We start from the raw sequence: 17,949 nt of genomic DNA, 5'->3' as shown, positions 1-17,949 counted from the left end.
AGAGAATGAGAGAGGCTGCCCAAGGGGTCCAATATCTAAATGACAGGAGCTGAAGAACAGAGAAAAACAGAAAAAGACGGTTAAAGGCGTAATTCAGATAACTTTCCTGAACCGACAGGGCTCACTGAGTCCTGCGCTCACTGGGTGAGAAAAAACCCACACCGGGGACTTAGCTGTGACAGCTCACAATGCTGGAGGCAAAGCAGAGGCCCTGAAGGCCTCATAGAGCAAGAAGCAGGCCACCTACACAGCATTGGGGTCAAGACAGGATCAGGCTTCCCAACAGAAACACTGGCATCTAAAACCCTGAGGGAAGGGTGCCTGGGTGCCTTCGGCTCAGGTCATGATCCTGGAGTCCTGGGATCAAGCCCGGCAGAGGACTCCTTGCTCAGCAGGGAGCTTGCTTCTCTCTCAGCCCCTCCTCCTCTTGCGCTCTCTCAAAATAAACAAAATCTTAAAAATAAAATAAAATCCTGAGGGGAAAACAATTTTTAACCGAGGGTTCTGTGCCCACACGAAGTCATCCCTGTGTGAGGGTAGAATAAAAATAGTCAAGATCTTCAGAATTTCATTCCCTGAAGTGGTCCTGAAGAGAAGCTACATTTCAGGGTTAGAAAAAAAGTAGTCCACTAAGACATAAACCTTCTAGAGGTTAGTTTTCGGCAGTTAACTTGAAGGGATCCGGTCTCAGCAGTGTGACAGGGAATGTAGGTCTGGGGTTGTCCTTTTTTTTTTTTTTAAGATTTTATTTATTTATTTGACAGAGAGAGATTACAAGTAGTCAGAGAGGCAGGCAGAGAGAGAGGAGGAAGCAGGCTCCCTGCTGAGCAGAGAGCCCAATGTGGGACTCGATCCCAGTACCCTGAGATCATGACCTGAGCCGAAAGCAGCGGCTTAACCCACTGGGCCACCCAGGCGTCCCTGGGGTTGTTCTTAAGCAGAAGTGTCCTTAAGGGAGATGGCGTCACTTTGGTGCATGCCAGTGTCGTCTTGCCACCCTGCTCTCGAGTGGTGGTGATGATGAAGCCGTGTAAGGATGGTCCCTAGGTCTGCTGCCTCCTGTGCGACTAGGGAAGGACCAATCACATCGGGCCTGGCCACAGCTTTCCATGTGCCCATCAGCCCCTCCTCAGGAAGCCCCTGGAGGACATACTTCACTAAATTGAGGGAGCAAGTGCAGATCGAGGAAGATAGAGGACTCAGGGGAACGGGAGGTGCATCTAGGAACTGGCAAAGGGAGTCCTCAGGAGGGTGGGAGATCCCACCATGACAGTTGGGGAAAGTCAACCACTCCAGAGATGAGCGAGGGTTCTGGAGAGACACCGCCAAGAGGGAGATGATGGGACACCCGTTGTGTGTGCACTTATGAGAAGGAGAGTTACCCTTAGGGCAGAGTTTGGGGACATGGAAGCTGAAGGAACCACATTTTGAAGAGAGGAGGGGAACAGTTGTACAGGAAAGGGAAAGGAATCATATTCTATGATATGGCTTGATTGAGATCAGCGATTACATAGTCATAGTATTTACACTGCATGTTAATCTAACCCCAAATAATAATATAAATGTGCTTGGAGAAAGGAAAAGAGAAGCTGTGTGTGTGTGTGTGTGTATGTGTGTGTGTGTGTGTTGGGAGTGTTAAAGAAAGCAATCAATAAATTATACCTAACACTGAATCCATCAGGAAGTAGGAGTGAACGCATGATTTCATAGGCATGAAAGTCAACACCAAACATACCAATTGGATTGGAACTAGTTACCTACTTAGAGTGGGAAAAGAGGGTTTACAGGCCACTGCAACTTCTATTTAAGAGAAAAAAGGCCTTCCAGAAATATTTGACTTTTTCAATATGTCTAAGAAAAATTTTAATTGTAAAAAATCGGTATTTTCCCAGGGATCTACACAACACAGTGCTGTGTGGCATTGGGCCACACGTGGCTCACAGCATGTACTGGTCTTACCCTTCGCCCAGGAGCCACTGGTGCTATGGAAGAGGGGCATCACCTAGGGAAGAATCCATTATGGAACCTGCCCCGCGACTTGGCCTTGCCAGGCTGGGAGCTTCCTATAGGAGGCAGTATACTCCAGACCTGTGTCCAGAGTGTAGGCATGCACCACGGTTTCTCTTAGAATGCCTGGAGCCAGAACCAGGATTCGGGGTCGGGGAGGGGCTCTCTGTGGCCACCCCATGACTTTGGACCACCTTTTCCTGATCGCGAGCACTACCTGCCCGAAGTAGAAGACATGCTCGCCTTCCCCGCCTTCCCTGGGACTCAGGTGTAAATACAGGGCCCGTGCTCCAGGACATGAGGTATTAACAAGCTGTTTGGTCCCCGAGAGCAAAACCGGGGGAGAACGAGTGTTCCAGGGACACCAGCCATGATGCCCACCACCACCCTGTGGCCTTTTCCTCCCAGCCCAGTGAGACTCGTGCCTGAGCAACAATGGAGCAAGAAGTTGGGAACGTTACTAGAATGATTGGGGTGGGATGGGGTGGACCTGAAGGAAGAGACTGTGCAGAGAAGCGTCGTGCAAGCAGATGGTGGCAAGACGGGTGGAGAGCAGAAACACAGAAGCAGAATCCCGAGACTGGCGGGAGAAGCCAGGCCCTCAGGCTCACCTGCAAGCCTTGTTTTCAGGGTGACTGAAACTGAGTGAGCCCATTCCTTTTGGCCAAGGAAGTAGGGCTGTGTGGAAAGGCTCCCAGATTCTAGGACCTGCTATTTGGACCCCTATCCTCGGAGGGGTGGTGTACAAGAACGGGAAACCTGTCCTGGGACAGGACCAGCTCCCTCACACCCATCTCCAGCCTCACGGGATGGGGGGCACCTGCATCTTGTCTCTGGCTCAGGAATCTACCCAGCCCCTCCTGCTCAGACTCCACATGCATCTTGTGCCAAGGGTCACAAAGCCAGGGGTCTCATTCAGCACACAGTCCTGGGGGCCCAGAGTTCCATCCGGCACGGAGCCAGGATCCATGGATCACCTGCATAAGGAATTAATTCTTAGAGTCCCCACAGAGGACTGTCTGCTCCCTCTTTGAAGGCCACTAGCTGCCTTCCATCTGAGCTTTTGTCTCTCTGGTGCTCACGTCAGCATCTCTGATAGCAAGCGGCTTCAAACTGCCCTTGCCGGCCAACTGCTGAGCTCAGGAGCAGGAGTGGCCTGGGCTGTCCTGGAGCTCCCTGTGGGCTCTGGCCTTCTGCAGGGGCTGCCTTCAGGGACCTCAGCGTCAGCAACCCCAGAATCTCTCTCCTCCTAGAATCCCCTTCTGCATCCAGCTCAGGATCAAACATCAGCTTGGGGGGTACATCTCTGTTCTTGCCTCAGCTCCTGACTCTCGGTGTTCCTAAAGCCCAGGCCTATGGCAAGCCTGCAGGTGCTCTAGGTCTTTCCAGCCAGAGGAGAGGGTAGGCAATATGTAAAGAAGAGGCCGGGCCAAGGGACAGTTGTACTGACTTTATTCGCCTTCACTCTCGTCCTCACCCTCCTGCTATCCCCCACGCCCTTGGGGCCCAGACATCAAGCATCCACACACCTGGCACAGCCATTCTGCCATCACGGAACCCCCGCAGAGGGGTGCTGTGGCCTTACATGGCAAGGTCAGAGACTGCACTCTAGCCCCTGTTTGAGGCCCCGCTTCATCTCTCTGTTCACCCCCAGTAGGCCCAAGACCAGGGAACCCATGGGGAGCTGAGGAGGGAGCAGACCCAGGTTTCCGACCTGAGTTCTGGCCAAATGGGCTGAAAAGTCCATCTGGACTGAGGGGTTCCCCACCCCCAGCACATCTCCAGCGGGTGGTGATGGTCCCAACCCAGCTTCCCCGCCATCAGCCCCAGGAAGTGGGTATGCGGCCCCGGTCCCCTTAATCTCACATCTAGGTGCTCGTTTATTTATTTTAAAAATAAAAAGGAAATGTAAAAGCTGGTAAAATGAGAACCCCTGCCCACACTGGCACTGATGAGGTTCCATTATTGCTTCAGACCCTTGTGATCTGGCTGGAAAGGAGCTCCCACCCACACTGGCCCAAGTGGAAGAGAGCATTTAGCACCAGGGACCAGGCTCCTGTCACCGCTGGGACAGGGGCCTCCCAGGAGAGGGTTTGGCTGTGCCCACCCACAGCTACAATGATCATTGTGACCAGAGCCCAGCCTGCCACCTGGACCCCTGCCCTCAGAGGAGAGGTGTATTAGAACAGGGAACCCAAGTCATGGGAGAGGGTTTCCACACCAGGTATCCTCCCCTGCCCCATACCCAACTCGTCTCTGCTTATCAAAGTGTGGCCTCACAGGGACCTGGCCTGGCCAGAGCCCCCCAGGCTCTCTCACTAAGGCTGCAGTGGGGCTACCTGGTGATAAGGCCACCAGTCCCCATGGGAGACCCTGGTGTCAGTGACAGGGGTTGGGGAACCCATAGGGGTCCTGACATACAGCAAATCGGGGGAGATCAATTTTCTTGGGGAAAATGTCAGCCAGTTCTGAAGAGCTGCCAGGCACTGGGACCAGAGGTTAGAAATAGCAAGGAAAAGGAGGAAACGGAGAGTGTGTGTGTGTGTGTGTGGGGGGACCCTGAGGACATCATGGAAGCCCAGAGATCAAGGGGTGCAGAAGAGGGAGCTAGAGTACAGCGGGAGTCTAAAACCCCCAGCCTTGGGGTAAGGTAGCTACAGAACTGGGAGCCAGACAGGGAGGCACGCTTCCTCTCTCAGTGAGGGGCCCATCTTCTCTCTCCGAAGGACAGCAGGGTTGTTCTGAGGGTACATCTGGAGGCTCTGACTTGGAATACTCCTGCTGCAGCCCCAAATGCAACTAGGCCAGGGCACTGCCCCCCTGTGCATCCAGAGAACAATCTGGGGGTGTGTAGCTTGGATTATAAATCTTCAAATCACTTTGGGCTTCTTGGACCTGCCCACATCTGTACAGAATAAAGTGCTTCGTTTATTGATGATTAAAATGTCCCCAGCCCCCACCCAGCGCCATGGGCCTCACAAGGAGGTCAGAGGGGTTCCCACCCCCTCAGCCCTTGGGCTGATGGGGCCCAGTCCCCCACTCCCAACCCCGCCCCCTGCCACTGTCCTCCTTGGGCTTAGGCCTCTTCCCACTCCAGCCATGCTTGGGAAGGTGGTGGTGTGAGGGTAGTCGTGGGGGTTTAAGGTGCAGAGTATAACAAACAAAACTATAAACACAAAAGCAAAGAGCTTAACTAGGAAACAAGTAGCTTATGGAACCTTCCTCCCCATTTGTGAGGCAGGAATGAAGACGTTAAATGACAACAAAAAAGGGTGTCCTATTACTGCTGGCCTCATGGGGGCAAGTGTTGAGCACAGGCTGGGGCTCCCCCAGAACCCTGACCCCCCACCCTGGGGCCTGAATGTGTAGTTGCCTCTCATCACCAGTGCTACAGGCTCCCTGCCCATGGTGCAGAGGCCCTGCAAGGACAGGAAGGCCGCACACCAGCCCAGGAAGAAGACGAGGCCTCTGCCTTCAGAGCAGGGATGGAGACAGACACAAACATCTCCTCTGGCACCGGAGAGACAACCAGGGCAGCTCGTGAGGACCCGGGTGCGCTATGAATAGCTGCCCTGCCCTCTGCCCCACTGATAGCACCTTGAAACCTTCAAACATGGCCTCCTTCTCAGGGCCTGCCTCTGGGGTTCACCCAGTCACACGGATGTCTTGGACTGTAGTCCCCGGCATCTGGAGCTGCGGGAGCCAGCCCGTCTGCCCATCTGGATCCGAGCCCCCAGCACCCATGGCCCAGCAGCTTCTGGGGATATGTCTTCTCCTGGATTTAGGGACCTCGAGGCATCTGGTACAGCTCAGGGATCCCTGTACCTGCCGGCAGGGTGGTGGGTGAGAGAGCAAATGCATGGGGTCCAGCCCCTGCCGCCCCACTGCACACGGTGTGAAGTTGGGTCTGCAGCCTTCACAGTTCGCCACTCCCCCCACAACACACTCGTGGGCATCCACACTCAAGCCCTGCCTCAGTGTCCACAGCTCTCAGACCCGATCCACGACTCCTTCCAGGGAGGCTGACACCCCAACTTTTCCCCACAGCCTCCAAGATGAGGGAGCAAGTTAGGGGGCACAAGGGAAGCTGAGATGAGCCACTGAAGCTGACCCGGGCTTGCCTGGCCAACGCCCTTCAGCTCAGGCCTCAGGCAAGTGACCCATCACACTTGCTCCCAGGCCCGCCCTCCCTGCTGTACCGCCTCCAGCACCCCCCTCACCTGGAGGGCGTGCTGCAAATAGGTTGCTCTTTTCCTTTTCCTTCACTTCCAAAAAAAAAAAAAAGAAAGAAAGAAAGAAAGAAAGAAAAGAAAAGGCAAAGGCTTCAAGGAGTCACTGAAAGGGGGGGCACTTGGGAGTGAGGTTCCCCTCCACCCCGCACAGGGGGCTACCAGCCTGCACACCCCCATGGTCAGTGGCCTCAAGCGGTACAGGTCCAGCCACGTCTGGAGGTGGGGGTGGCCGGTGTCGCTGTCTGACCCCAGGCAGGAGGGGCGGGCTCCTCCCAGAGGCGGCCCCGGGGCTCCAGACCCCGCGTTTGCGCTCCTGCAGTCAGTTGTTGGCGCTCATCCTCCCGCCGGGAGTGGTAGTGGTAGAGAAGAGTGGAGGAGGGGGCGGCAGGTGAGGCGGGGGAGGCAGGGTCTGGGACAGCCCCGGGAGCAGGGGCAGCGTGTGCGTGGGAGGCTGGGCCGGGGCCAGGCCGGGGCCGGAAGGGGGGCCGTCGCCGGTCAGGGGGTGACTGACGCGGAAGCATTTCTCCTTGTGCGCCTTGAGCATGTTGGAGAAGCGGAAGCGCTGGCCGCAGACGTCGCAGGGGTACGGCTTCTCGCCAGTGTGTGTGCGCCGGTGCCGCTTCATGTTCGGGCGGCTGGTGAAGCTCTTGCCACAGATCTCACAGATGTACGGCTTCTCCCCTGGGCGTTGGCACGGGCAGAGGGGCGTCACCGAGAAGTCGGCGCACCCCGGTACCCGCGGGGCCTCCCTGCCCAGGGAGAGGCGCAGAGGACGGCGCTGAGCCCCGGAGAAGGGTGAATGGAGGCCCGGAGTGGAGAAGGGGCACGGCTGGGGCCATCGTACGCAGGCAGGCATCCTGTGGCAGAGCCGAGCCGGGGTGGGGTGGGAGGAACCCTGCAGCCTTGCACGCCACCCCCACCCCGCCGTCGGGAGGCGCAGGTACCTGTGTGGGTCTTCATGTGCTCATCGAAGTACTGCTTCATGTTGAAGTCCTTGCCGCACCACTGGCACATGAACTGCTTGTGGCCGATGTGGATGCTCATGTGGGAGCGCAGCTGGTACTTGTACTGGAAGCGCTCATTGCAGTTCTGCGGGTGGGGGGAGGGTGAGGCCCAGGCGCAAGGTGGGGAGCAGAAGGTGGGGAGCAGCTGCAGGGACTTAGGGGCCCAGAGGGGACACACACGGGAAGGGGCTCCTGGGGCAGGGGGCGCAGGGGCAGAGAAGGGGCTAAGGGCCACCAGGGCCCAGGCCCGGAGGGAAGGCAGGAAGTGGGGAAAGGCCATAGAATGGAGGGAGTCGTCCTGCATAAGGCCCTCCTGCGTAAGGCCAAGACCCCCCATCCTTGTTCCTTGTTGGAACACCGTCCCCCTCCACCACCACCCCCCACCCCACAGCCTGCAACCCTTTCACTGCTCTGCCTGAGATGTGCCTCTCTGGACCTCTCCAGACAGTCTATCTGTCCCCTGCCTGATGGCAGCCCAAGAGCAGGGCCCACCTTGACTGTGTGGGGGTTGGGTCAGGGAGGGCTGGCTGAGGGTGGGGGTGGGAGGGGGGCAAGGGGGCAGCAGTGGGGTCAGAATGCTGTGGGAGGTGGGGGCCACAGACACCAAGGGGGCCACCCCTCTTTCTGAATCCTGGACTTCACTGCCCCCAACTCCCTGGTTGTGAAACAGCTGCTGCTCCTGACCCCTGAGGGTCCAGGGTGGCCCCTGGGGCAGGCGGAGAATGGCACTCACCTCGCACCGGAAGGGTTTCTCCCCAGAGTGCTGCAGTGAGTGCACTTTGAGAGACATGCTTCGTTTGAAGGACTTCCCACAGGTCTCGCAGGTGAAGGGCATGTCCTTGGTGTGGGCTGTGGGGCAGGCCATTATGTCTCAGAGCGACCTCCACGGCTGCTCCTAGGGGATCCCTACCTGGCCACCTCCCATACTGGGCCTCCTGGGAGGCCCTTCTGCCTCACGGTCTGCCTCAGAGCCTTGGTCTAGCACCTGGGGCTGACTTCAGGGCAAGGACCCCAAGCAGTACTGGCTTCGGCTCAGACCCTGGCCCCGCCACTGGCTCTCTGCACTGCCTCTGTGCACCTCACAGTGTCCTATGGAGAGAGGCCAGGAGTGGTACTGAACCTCAAAGGTGGGCTTTACAGGGGATGACACTGGGCAGTCCAGAGGGAATGGCTGTGTTCCCCCCAAAACCACGGACAGATAAAGACAAACAAACTCTTCAAGGAAGGTCTTCGAGGAAGTGACTGGGGCCAGAGAGTTCCCCTTACAGCTCAGAGCTGGGGAAGCTGAGCCCAGGAAGACCACTGGTCCTGGGCTATGCAACATGCTCCTGGCCAGGACTTCCACCCCAAGGTCCCAGCTCCCAGGAGGCTAGAGAAAGGGGTAAGACCTGGCCCAGGGCCACACCTCTCTTGAGCCCCAGACCTGAAGCTGGCAAAGAAAGGAGGGCCACTCGAACACCAGACTGCCAGTCAGGCCCTCCTAGAGGGGAGGGACAGCCATCCCAAGACAGAGGAGGAGCCCAGCACACATTTGTGGGGGCCTCCTCATTTAGAGGAGCCTGAAGGCCTATAAGGGCCATAAGGTGAGAAAAAAATGAGAGGCACAGTTGTCATCAAACTGAGACAGGGCCTGTGTCAGCCCATTTGGCATTCTGTGTAATTTAGGAAAAGGTACTTCTTTCCCTGGTGGCCAAAACCCCATGCTAAGACACATAGTCTGCCAGCTGGATTCTGGGCGCTCCCTTCCATCTTGTCCTGGAACGCTTGCTCAGTGTCCAAACTGCCCAACCGTACATGGTAGCCCCAACCTCTGAGCCTATCCAGGTCACACCTGCCACTGCAACAAGTCTTCCCAGGCTTCCCAGTTGAGAGGGGCCTCCACACACCTTCACACTGCCCTGGGATGAGAAGTCCTTCCCAGCAAAACCAGCAGCTGGCCCAGCTCTGACCCCAGACCCCATTCCCTCCCGGGGCCAGACTTACCAACCATGTGCTTGCGCACATGGGCCATGGTGTAGAATTTCTTCTCGCAGATCTCACATGAGAACTTCTTCTCTGCATAGCCATGCACGATCTTGTTGTGCTCGTGGAGAGACCAGAGCTTTTTAAAAGCTTTGCCACACGTCACACACTGCAAAGGGAGAGGATGTTAGGCCCTGGGTCCTTCGTCAGGACTGTGTGCCCTGGACAATTTGCCCCTCTCTGGACCTCAGTTTCTGCATGTGGACTGTGCTGGAGGGAGAGCCCTCAATGTCCAACAGCCTGCCAGATCTGACTTTCTGGGAGTTGGGGATGGTAACTCCCTAAAAAGATGCCCACCTACCCTGGGCTGCGGCCTGGGGCCCTTCCTTGCCCTTGAACTGGACTCGGGTCGGGGACCCCCTATACAGGAAGCCCTGACTCCGTGCTCATTTCAACAAGGCACCTGTCTACCAAGGGGAAACACATAACTGGCCGAAGGGCCACAGTGTGTGAGGAAGCTGCACACAGTGCATGGAGAAGCCCTTCTCAGATCCCACGTCTGGCCTCTTCTCTGCTGGGATGTATGCCCTGACACCCTGGAGATCCCGAAGGAGAGAGGTGCCAAAGTGCTGGTTGGGTTTGGGAGCTGCAGGAGTCCTGGGTCCCATGAGGAAATGGGATGGTAGTGGGAACCCCAGGGGCCATGCTTCCCTCCTCCTCTTGTCTTCCCCATCCCCACAGGAGACACTTCCAGAGGGATGGAGCAGGTCAGGACTGGGGCAGAACTGGACTCAGGTCAAGGTGCCCAGGTCAGAAGAGGCCCATGCAGCTTTCCCCTCCAAAAGGAAGGTTCGGGTGTGTGCAGTGGAGAGACAAAGGGCAGCCCAGCAGGCAGGCAAGTGGGAACAGGTGCAGGAGGGCGGGGCAGGAGACCAGGTAACCCTCCAGGTAACACTTTCTCCACAGGGCACTGCAATTAGCAATTAGCTCAGGCAATTAGCACTCACCTACCTGCTGCCCCCACAACCCCCTCGTGGCCAGAAGGGATAAAAAGCAGCCTGGCGGGCCCTGTGCTGCCTGCACCCTGGGAGGCAGAGCTGGCGCACACTCAGGCCGACGAGTCCTGGCAGCCAGCCCAGCCCCCCTGCTTGGCCCCTGCAGCCCCTGCTTTTCCCAAATTTCTCATCCAATCCCTCTTCCCAAGCCCAGGCCAGCTGGCATCTCCAAAGAGCTGAAAGCAGGGGCTTCCTCCTCCAGGCCACCCCCTTGCTCTATTCAACCTCTATGCAAGTGGAAATGGCGCCCCCTCCGGGCAAACCCTGCCCCTCCTCGTCTGGGCTTCTGTGCGGAGCCCAGCCTGAGAAACTATGCATGGTGGCCCTGATGGCTTTCCAGCAGCCTTAGTATTTACCAAAACACAGGCTCACCCCTCCTCAGAGCTGGCTATCCATCAGCCTCAAGTACTCAGACAACTCCCTCCTCTCATCCTCCCCTCTGCCTCTCTGGCCAAGAGTACTGTTTGTTCCTGTCCGATCTGCACATGTCTCCATGTGCCAAGGTCTAGCTGCTTACTGCTGCTTCCTCCAGGAAGCCCTCCCTGGTGTTCTCCCCTGAGTGCTCACCACCCCGGGCCCAAGTTGGCCCCATGGGCCAGGGGTAAGTGTGTCTGGGCACGTCAGGCAGCAGAACCCTGGGGACGCGGCCTGGGGGGCCAGCCTTCAGCCCTCCAGCCCAGTCCTGCCCCACCCGCCCTAGGAGGAGCCCCCCAGGCCCACCTGGATGTTGCGCTCACAGTCTGTCTGCCGGTGCAGTAGCAGCTCGCTCTCCAGCAGGAAGCGCTTGCCACACTGGTCACAGATCTGCATGCGGCTGTGGGTCACGTTCATGTGCTTCTCCAGGTACCAACGGTTGTTGAAGACTCGAGGGCACTTCTGACACGGGTGGTGCTGCTTCTCTTCCAGCTTCACCTTGGCCCCCAGCCCGTCAGTGGCCTGTGGCCCTCGGGCCGCTGCAGGGGCTCCCCCTGGAGCAGGCTTGGGCCTCTTCCCACCCCGAGGCCTGGCCTCCTCGGGCTCAGGGGGGCCTCGGCGTCGGGCGTTCTCTCGAGACCGTGTGGCCATGCGGCTGTGGGGAGGGGGCTCTGCCCTGCTGCCCCGCCGCCCCGCTGGCCCCTGCCTGCTTCCTGTGTCGCCCCCTTCTTCCTCCTCTTCCTCCTCCTCTGAGCTCTCTTGATCCTGCTCACTGTGCCCTTCCTCTTCCTCATCCTCTTCCTCCTCTGGCTCACTGTGCCCTTCCTCCTCTTCTTCTTCCTCTCCCTGACTGCCACCCTCCTCTTCTTCCTCTTCCTCTTCCTCTCCTCCACTGCCGCCACCCTCCTCCTCCTCCTCCTCTTCCTCCTCCTCCTCCTCCTCCTCTTCCTCCTCCTCGTCCTCTGAGTGTCTCTGCAGCCCGTCCTCCCGGCCCAGCACCATGGTGGCCGGGCCTGTGGTGGAGCCTGGCTTGCCCTCAGGCCCCGTAGACACGTGCAGAGTCTGGTTGTTGAGGTTCACCTCCACGATGATCTGGGACTGCTCCCGGCGGCTGTAGGTGCCAGAACCCCCAAGCTCTTCCTCCAGCCCCTCCCCGCCCTCCAGCTTGCAGAGGCTGCCTGGGGGCCCACCAGCCTCCTCGGCACCACCCTCCTTCTCCTCCTTGAAGAAGGGCTGAGCTGGCCCGATGGTGGCTGGCACCGGGCCCCCCGCAGTCCCAGCCCCGTCCTCAACACGCACGGAGTAGGGGTCGGGGCCCTCACGAGCATAGATCTTGGGCAGGCCCGGGGCGTCTGCCTCCTGCTTGATGTCGCAGTAGTAGGGGGGTGCAGCCGGGGTGCAGCTCCCAGTGGCCGGCGGGGCCAGGGCCACAGCGCTGGGGCCCGGGGGACCCAGGGAGCGGGCGTCCAGCAGCTCCTGGCAGGACGCGGCGATGTCGGCCATCTGCAGCAACGAGGCGGCGCTGAGCACCTCGTGCACGTTGGCGGCGTTGACCAGCAGCTTGGATGTGTAGATAAAGTTGAGGATCTGCTGCAGGCCGCCGGGGGCCAGCGCCTCCAGGGACAGCTCCACGCGCTGCAGCTGCTTGTTCTGGGTGAAGAGCGAGTGGAAGAACTGGCTGTAGGCAGCCAGCACGCCCTTGTGTGCCGGGAAGACGCTGCGCTGGGGGACCAGCACCAGGTCCACGTCGCAGAGGTCGGGCTGGAAGAGGCGCTGCTCGTTCAGGCGGCCCATCAAGCAGGCAAAGTGCAGGGCCACGTCCTCCACCAGCGAGAACTCGGCCGCCGGTGAGTCTGTCGTCTTCTCAACCAGCAACTGTGAGGGGCGGAGGGGGGGAGCAGAGGGCACAGGTCAGGTCAAGGCCAGCAACCCGGGCAGTGCCTACCGTGCAGGAGGCAGCCTGCCCGGGACTCCAGTTTCCGTGTTCTAGAAAAGGAGCCGAAGCTCTGGCCAGGACGCGGGGAGCCAGGGCTCGGGCCCAAGCCAGCTGCCCCTCAGAACTCAGATTCCAATCACGACAGGCAGCTCCTGAGTGAGTTGGTTAACTTTTCTGGGCGTCCAGCTCTTCCCTGTGAGACAGGAAGTCCTCCTGGGCAGGGAAGGGAAAGAGAAGGGAAGAGGAAGGAACAGGGACGAGGGTCACTGGCATCCCAGAGTGCGTGGGACTTAGGGGCTTTCCATGCTAACACTGTGCCAGTCTGGGCAAACTGGGGCAAGGGGGCCACCCCAGAAGCAAGCATTCCTTCAGCAGTTCCTGAGCTCTGTGGATTCTCTCCCTCACACGCACAAATAAAGCCACGCCTGCCCGAACCCAGGCCCCTCCAGAATGAAAGGCTCACTGGCTCACTGGCTCACTCCTTGGCCTCTGGCTGCTACTGTGCCCCAGGAATAGTACCTAGGAACCCCTCACCTCACCAGCAGTGGGCCTCAAAGCCTGGACCTAAGGCTTTGCAGGGATAGAAATTCTTGGGAAGAAATCCAGGCCCAGACCTTGGTCTTCCTGCCCTGCTGGAGGAGGCTGGTGGGATCTAGGTAGCCCTTCCTTACTGGGCCAGGCGGCTGCCCAGGGCCTCATGCATGGCTGTCGACATCTCCCCCTCACACAGGGGTTCTGTGGAGGTAGAAGGACACTGCTGTGTTTTCTGTCCACCAGGCTTAGAGACGGGAGGCCCCCAAGGCCTGTCCTAGACCCTCTTCCCCCTAGGCCCCCAGAGCCCAGGTCAGGTGTGGTCCAGGCATAGAGGCTCGGAGATGGCCCCATCTTGGAAGCTGCGCTACCTGGGAACTTTGGAGCCCCAGAGAGGCCCTCAAAGTCTGATGGGTCAGATTATCAGGCTCCTGAGCCACAACGAGCCCCTGTGAATTGTCCAGAATAAGTGCTGGATTAATCATTCCTGGCTCCTCCACAGCAGCTTTCCCAAAAGATAGCCAGCACTGAGAAGCAGGCTGCCCACTCCCTTGCCCGGGTCCAGGGCAGAGTTTTTCAGTTACTGTCTATGGATCACTTGCCTGGCTGGACTAAGCCTGCACGTTCCAGTTTCTGGCCATCCTTAGGCCGTGTTGAGCTAGGTCAGAGCCTCCTATATTTGAGGGGTACCTTGCCTCACTGTCACAGAGCCATCAGTTTTTCTCCCCCAAGCACCTCCCTGCAAGTCCGTCCATCCACAGCCCACCCCAACCCTCCATGCTAGTCCTTCCACTGGTGGGGCAGCAGTGGTGGGCCCAGACTGGGCTGGGAGGGGGGAGGTGATATCTGGGTTCACCTTCTCAGTCGCCTGAATGAGAATCAGACTGGGGTCTCAGGATGAAGCTCAAAGAGCCTCAGGGGCAACCTGCTTCCAGATCTGTCCCTGGACCCCCACCCCACCACTGCATACCCAGCCACGCCCGGCAGCACCCACCCAATGCTCTCCAATCCCCGTCTGGCCACTCTTGACCATGGATGCTACCTCCCTTGAGTTCTCCTACGCCTCCTTCCCCTCGGCCAAGAAGCCACCCATCTGCCCCCTCTGTCTCAGGACTGCTGGCCTGTCCAGGCTGGGCCAATCTAACAGGGACATGGTGCTAAGTCCCTCCCACCTCTCTCCTCTGACTCATTCTGATTCATCTTCTGGGACCAAATTCTATTGCACAGATGGGGAAACCGAGGCTCAGACGGGAGGGTCGCACAATGGGCAGTGGCAGAGCCCCTACACCCCCAGCTCTGCTTAAGGCCAGCCCTTCCCTGCTGGGCAGGATTGGACACCCCTCCCTGTGGATGGATTTCTTAGCTTTTGATGCCTGAAAAAGCAGGAAGAGGCATCTGGGGAACCTCTGACTCAGAGGACCAGCTGTGCTTGCCGGGACCCCGCCATTACCCCCACCACCTGCAGGTCCTTGAGAGGGCAGCGTGCAACCTGGGCTGTGACGGGGCCCCTAAGGGCCACCAGGGGCCAGATAGGGGCAGAAGTGGCTTGGATAAAGGCCCGCTCAAGCCAGGTCTGTTGAGGGCAGCACATCCTAGGCCACAGGGCCCCCAGTCCTCTCTGCTCTCCCATCAAAGAATGCCCCCCCAGTGCCTACCTGGCACTGGGAAAAAAAAAAAAAAAAAAAAAGGCAGTGCCTGACATTTCTGTGTGCAGATCTGGTGCAGGGCCCCCTGATCTCAGCAGGGAAGGAGCCACTCTGCACCCTGGAAGGGCCCAAGAGTCTCCACCAGGCACCCTGCCTATTCTTCCTTGACAGGGCACACCCATGCTGCTGGCAGTCCATAACCCTTCAACTACCTCAGCAGGGCTCACCGTCCCCCCGAAACCCTGCCTGGCACCTCCCATACAAGGCCCACCAGCTGCACTGCCCACCCCCCCCCCCAGCCCAGCCAGATGGGCCAGTTCCTTGAAACTGCACACATGCCTCCCTATCATGGGGGCCAGCTGCAGCCATACACCCCACCCTCAAATCCAGCCCAGGAGGACCTGAGATGCTAGACCAGGGGAGTGGTTTGGACTCCCACTGCCAGGGGGTTTCAAGCCCTCAAACTCTATTTGCAAGCGACATTGGGGGTGGGGGTGGGGTGGGGAAAGGCCAGGTGCCAGGGACTCCTTCCTTGACGGCTTCCCAGGGCCAGAGCCTTCTGCTTCGAAGGGGTACCCTATCTCTGTGCCATGAAGCCCCACAGGCTCCCTAGCCTGCCCCAGTGCCTTCCTAGAGGCACTGAGATGAAACCTGGGCAGGCATCTGCACCACCTCCCAAACGCCCACGCCAATCCTTACTGCCCGGCAACCCGGTGTGGGGAGGGGGGCACCCATACTGAGCAAGGGGGCATAGGTTCATGATTCCCAGGCGCCTCCTTTTGGAGAAGGGGTGTCTGTGCCAGCCTCTTCTGCACTCATGGCCCCACTCCTTTCCCAGGACACAGGCCCAGAGAGGGCAGAGGACTGGCCCAAGGTCACACAGTAGTTTGGACAGGAGCTGAGGACGTCCCGCCCCAACACACCCCGCTTGGCCCAGTTGCCCCAAATCCCCAGGCAGGGCGGCTCCAGCGCCCACGTGGCCCAAGGCCCAGGCGGGAATCCGACCTCCCCCCTCCCCCCATCACCCAGTCCGAGGGCGGCGCCGTCCTAGGCTCAGAGAAGCGCCCCCCTCCGCGGGTGCAGAGTAAGACCTCAGCCTCTCGCGCCCGGGCCCCCACCCCAGGAATTTAACCCCCTCCCCGCCGAGGGCCGCGCCACAGAGCCGCATTCCTGGCCCGCGGGGACCCGAGAGAAGGGGCCGGGGAGACGCGGCGACGGAGAAGATCCCTCCAACTCCTTCACCTGGAGCCGGCGGGCCGTGCGCTCGGGAGGGCAGAGCGGGCAGGTGGGCGGATAAGCGGGGGGACAGGCAGGGCCTTGCGTACCATGGTGCCGTGGCGCTGGGGGCTCACAGGGCCCCGCGGGATCGCGCTGCCCCCGGCGGCCGGGCCGGGGCCGCTCCATGAAGCGCCGCGCTGGGGGCCGCCCCCGCGCAGGGCCCCGCGACCATGGCCCCCGGGGGCGCGGCCGGGCGGGCGGAGGCGCAGGGCCGCGGCGAGTCCAGCCGCCGAGCAGCTGCGGCCCCAGAGCCTCGGGCGCGGCGGGCGGGGGGCGCGGGGCGCCGATTGGAGCCCGCGCGTCAGCTGGGGCCGCCGTCTGGACGCTTAAAGGGCCAGGCCGCCCTGCGTGCCGGCGGGGGGCGCGGACACGCGTGGTGTGCGCGGTTCCACCGCAGCTTGCTCTGCCTGGGGCCGCCGGGGCCTCCAGCCAGGTCTCACTGCTCCCATCCCAGCCGATGGGCCCCGGCCTCACTCTCCTGCGCGGAGCCCCCTTTCTGCCGGGAAGTTCGTCCCAGAGTCTAATCTTGGTGCCTTCCAGCTGCGCCACAGAGGCGGGGTCGGAGTAGGAGGCGGCCCTGAAATCGTGAAGGGGGGCGCGCCCACTCCCCAACCAGCTGCCGAAAGCCTTCCACCTGCTCCCCTGAGCGACCCCAAGCTGAGAGACCGAACCCCCGTACCCTAGCCTCGCTCACCACCCCCACCCTCTGGCCTGGGCCGCTTTGACCTGAGGGTGAGTCTGGGATCTCCAGCTAGCCCGGCCCCTGCCACCCCTAGCCCAGGACAGCCCAGGGCTCATTTTGCTCTGTGCTGGTTGACCCATACCTACCTGGTGGCCTCCTCTGGCTGCTCGCGCCCACGCTAGGGCGGGAGGTACAAGAACTCAGACTACAGCAGCAGCAAGCCAGCCTTGAAGGTGGCGGGCCCAGGCAAGATGAGCGGAGTGAGGGCCAGAGGCGGGGGGAGGGTGGGCACTGCACCCCTCCCCCGTGTGACCCGACCACTGCTGAGTAGCCTCCCCGCTCAGCCTCTGCTGGGGAGATGCAGCCAGGCCGGCGGAATGCTGCCCTGGCATGGACACTAGTGGGGGCAGGGGGCAAGCCGTGCTGGCAGGAGGCTGCAAAGGAACGCTGCCAGCCTGAGCAGGCGGCAGGGTGGGGACCACAGGGCGCTGGCCTGGCAGGGCCGAGGTGGTAGCTGAGCCACCAGGGTGGAGAGGGAGCCTCTGTGGGCCTCTCCTGTGGCCCATGTTATCATTCCAATGCCCTCCTGTGCCCCCCACCCCACCCCAAGCTGGCTGCTGCCCCATCTCTGGTCACTCTGATAGTGCCTCACCCTGACGGTCCCCGCACCCCTCTGGGCACACAGGCCTGTGTGCTTACACAGCAGCCCCTGCCTGACTGGAACAGGCGCCCCTGGGGATGCCATCTTCCTCCTGAGTGGGCAGGGACTCTAGGGCCTGCTCAGAGTCACTTGGTTCTGGGTGCCAGGGGAGGAAATGGAACAGAGGTGAAGATCCCAGGCAGGCACCATCAGAAAGTGTGATGGTCTGCCCTGTAACATGGCAAGGGCCTCCTGACCCCAGGGCCAAGGAGAAGACATCTCAGGGGCATGGATGGGAGTGACCAAAAGAGTGCCAAGATTAAGGAGGAACACACAGAGCTAGATGGAACATGGGGAGAGCCCCTGGGGAATAATGGCGTGGGAGGAGAGTGGGGGCACAGCCAGGGACATGCATCCAGTAGGAGCTACTGCAGACATCCCTCGCTTCTGTGGCCATGGTAAATGCACAGACAGCTGGTCCAGCTCCCGGAGGCCTCAGGCTGAAACCAGGCCAGAGTGGCCTGCATGCCTGACCAAACTTGTCACCCCCAGTGCTGCTTTC

General features: G+C 60.0%; 1 protein-coding gene across 2 annotated transcripts; it reads right to left on the bottom strand.

Moving 5' to 3' along the window:
* Positions 1-3,442: 3,442 nt before the first annotated feature.
* On the bottom strand, positions 3,443-17,082 carry ZBTB47 (zinc finger and BTB domain containing 47). 2 transcript variants are annotated; one of them, XM_059162353.1, is made up of 6 exons: positions 16,894-17,082; positions 10,981-12,549; positions 9,227-9,374; positions 7,977-8,092; positions 7,184-7,328; positions 3,443-6,920 (listed from the first exon to the last, which is right to left on the bottom strand). In XM_059162353.1, exons 2-6 carry the CDS (start codon positions 12,466-12,468, stop codon positions 6,559-6,561), a joined length of 2,259 nt encoding a protein of 752 aa, XP_059018336.1. In that variant the 5' UTR covers positions 12,469-12,549; positions 16,894-17,082; the 3' UTR covers positions 3,443-6,558. The 2 variants fall into 2 exon arrangements, with proteins under 2 accessions (XP_059018336.1, XP_059018335.1); XM_059162352.1 differs by lacking the exon at positions 16,894-17,082 and adding an exon at positions 16,113-16,278.
* Between the last annotated feature and the right edge of the window lie 867 nt (positions 17,083-17,949).

The sequence above is a fragment of the Mustela lutreola genome, chromosome 2 (assembly GCF_030435805.1).
Source record: "Mustela lutreola isolate mMusLut2 chromosome 2, mMusLut2.pri, whole genome shotgun sequence".
NCBI lineage: Eukaryota > Metazoa > Chordata > Mammalia > Carnivora > Mustelidae > Mustela > Mustela lutreola.
Note: the sequence above shows the minus strand (reverse complement) of the source record. Positions and strands in the feature narration are given on the sequence as shown.

What these genes read in the sequence shown, in the direction of transcription:
- ZBTB47 (XM_059162352.1), bottom strand. An exon ending in ACTGTGAGCGCAACATCCAG is followed by an intron (nt 9,375 to 10,980) that starts GTGGGCCTGGGG and finishes CTCCCTTTGCAG; the next exon opens with TGTGTGACGTGTGGCAAAGC. An exon ending in AGAAACCCTTCCGGTGCGAG is followed by an intron (nt 7,329 to 7,976) that starts GTGAGTGCCATT and finishes CCCCACCCGCAG; the next exon opens with AACTGCAATGAGCGCTTCCA.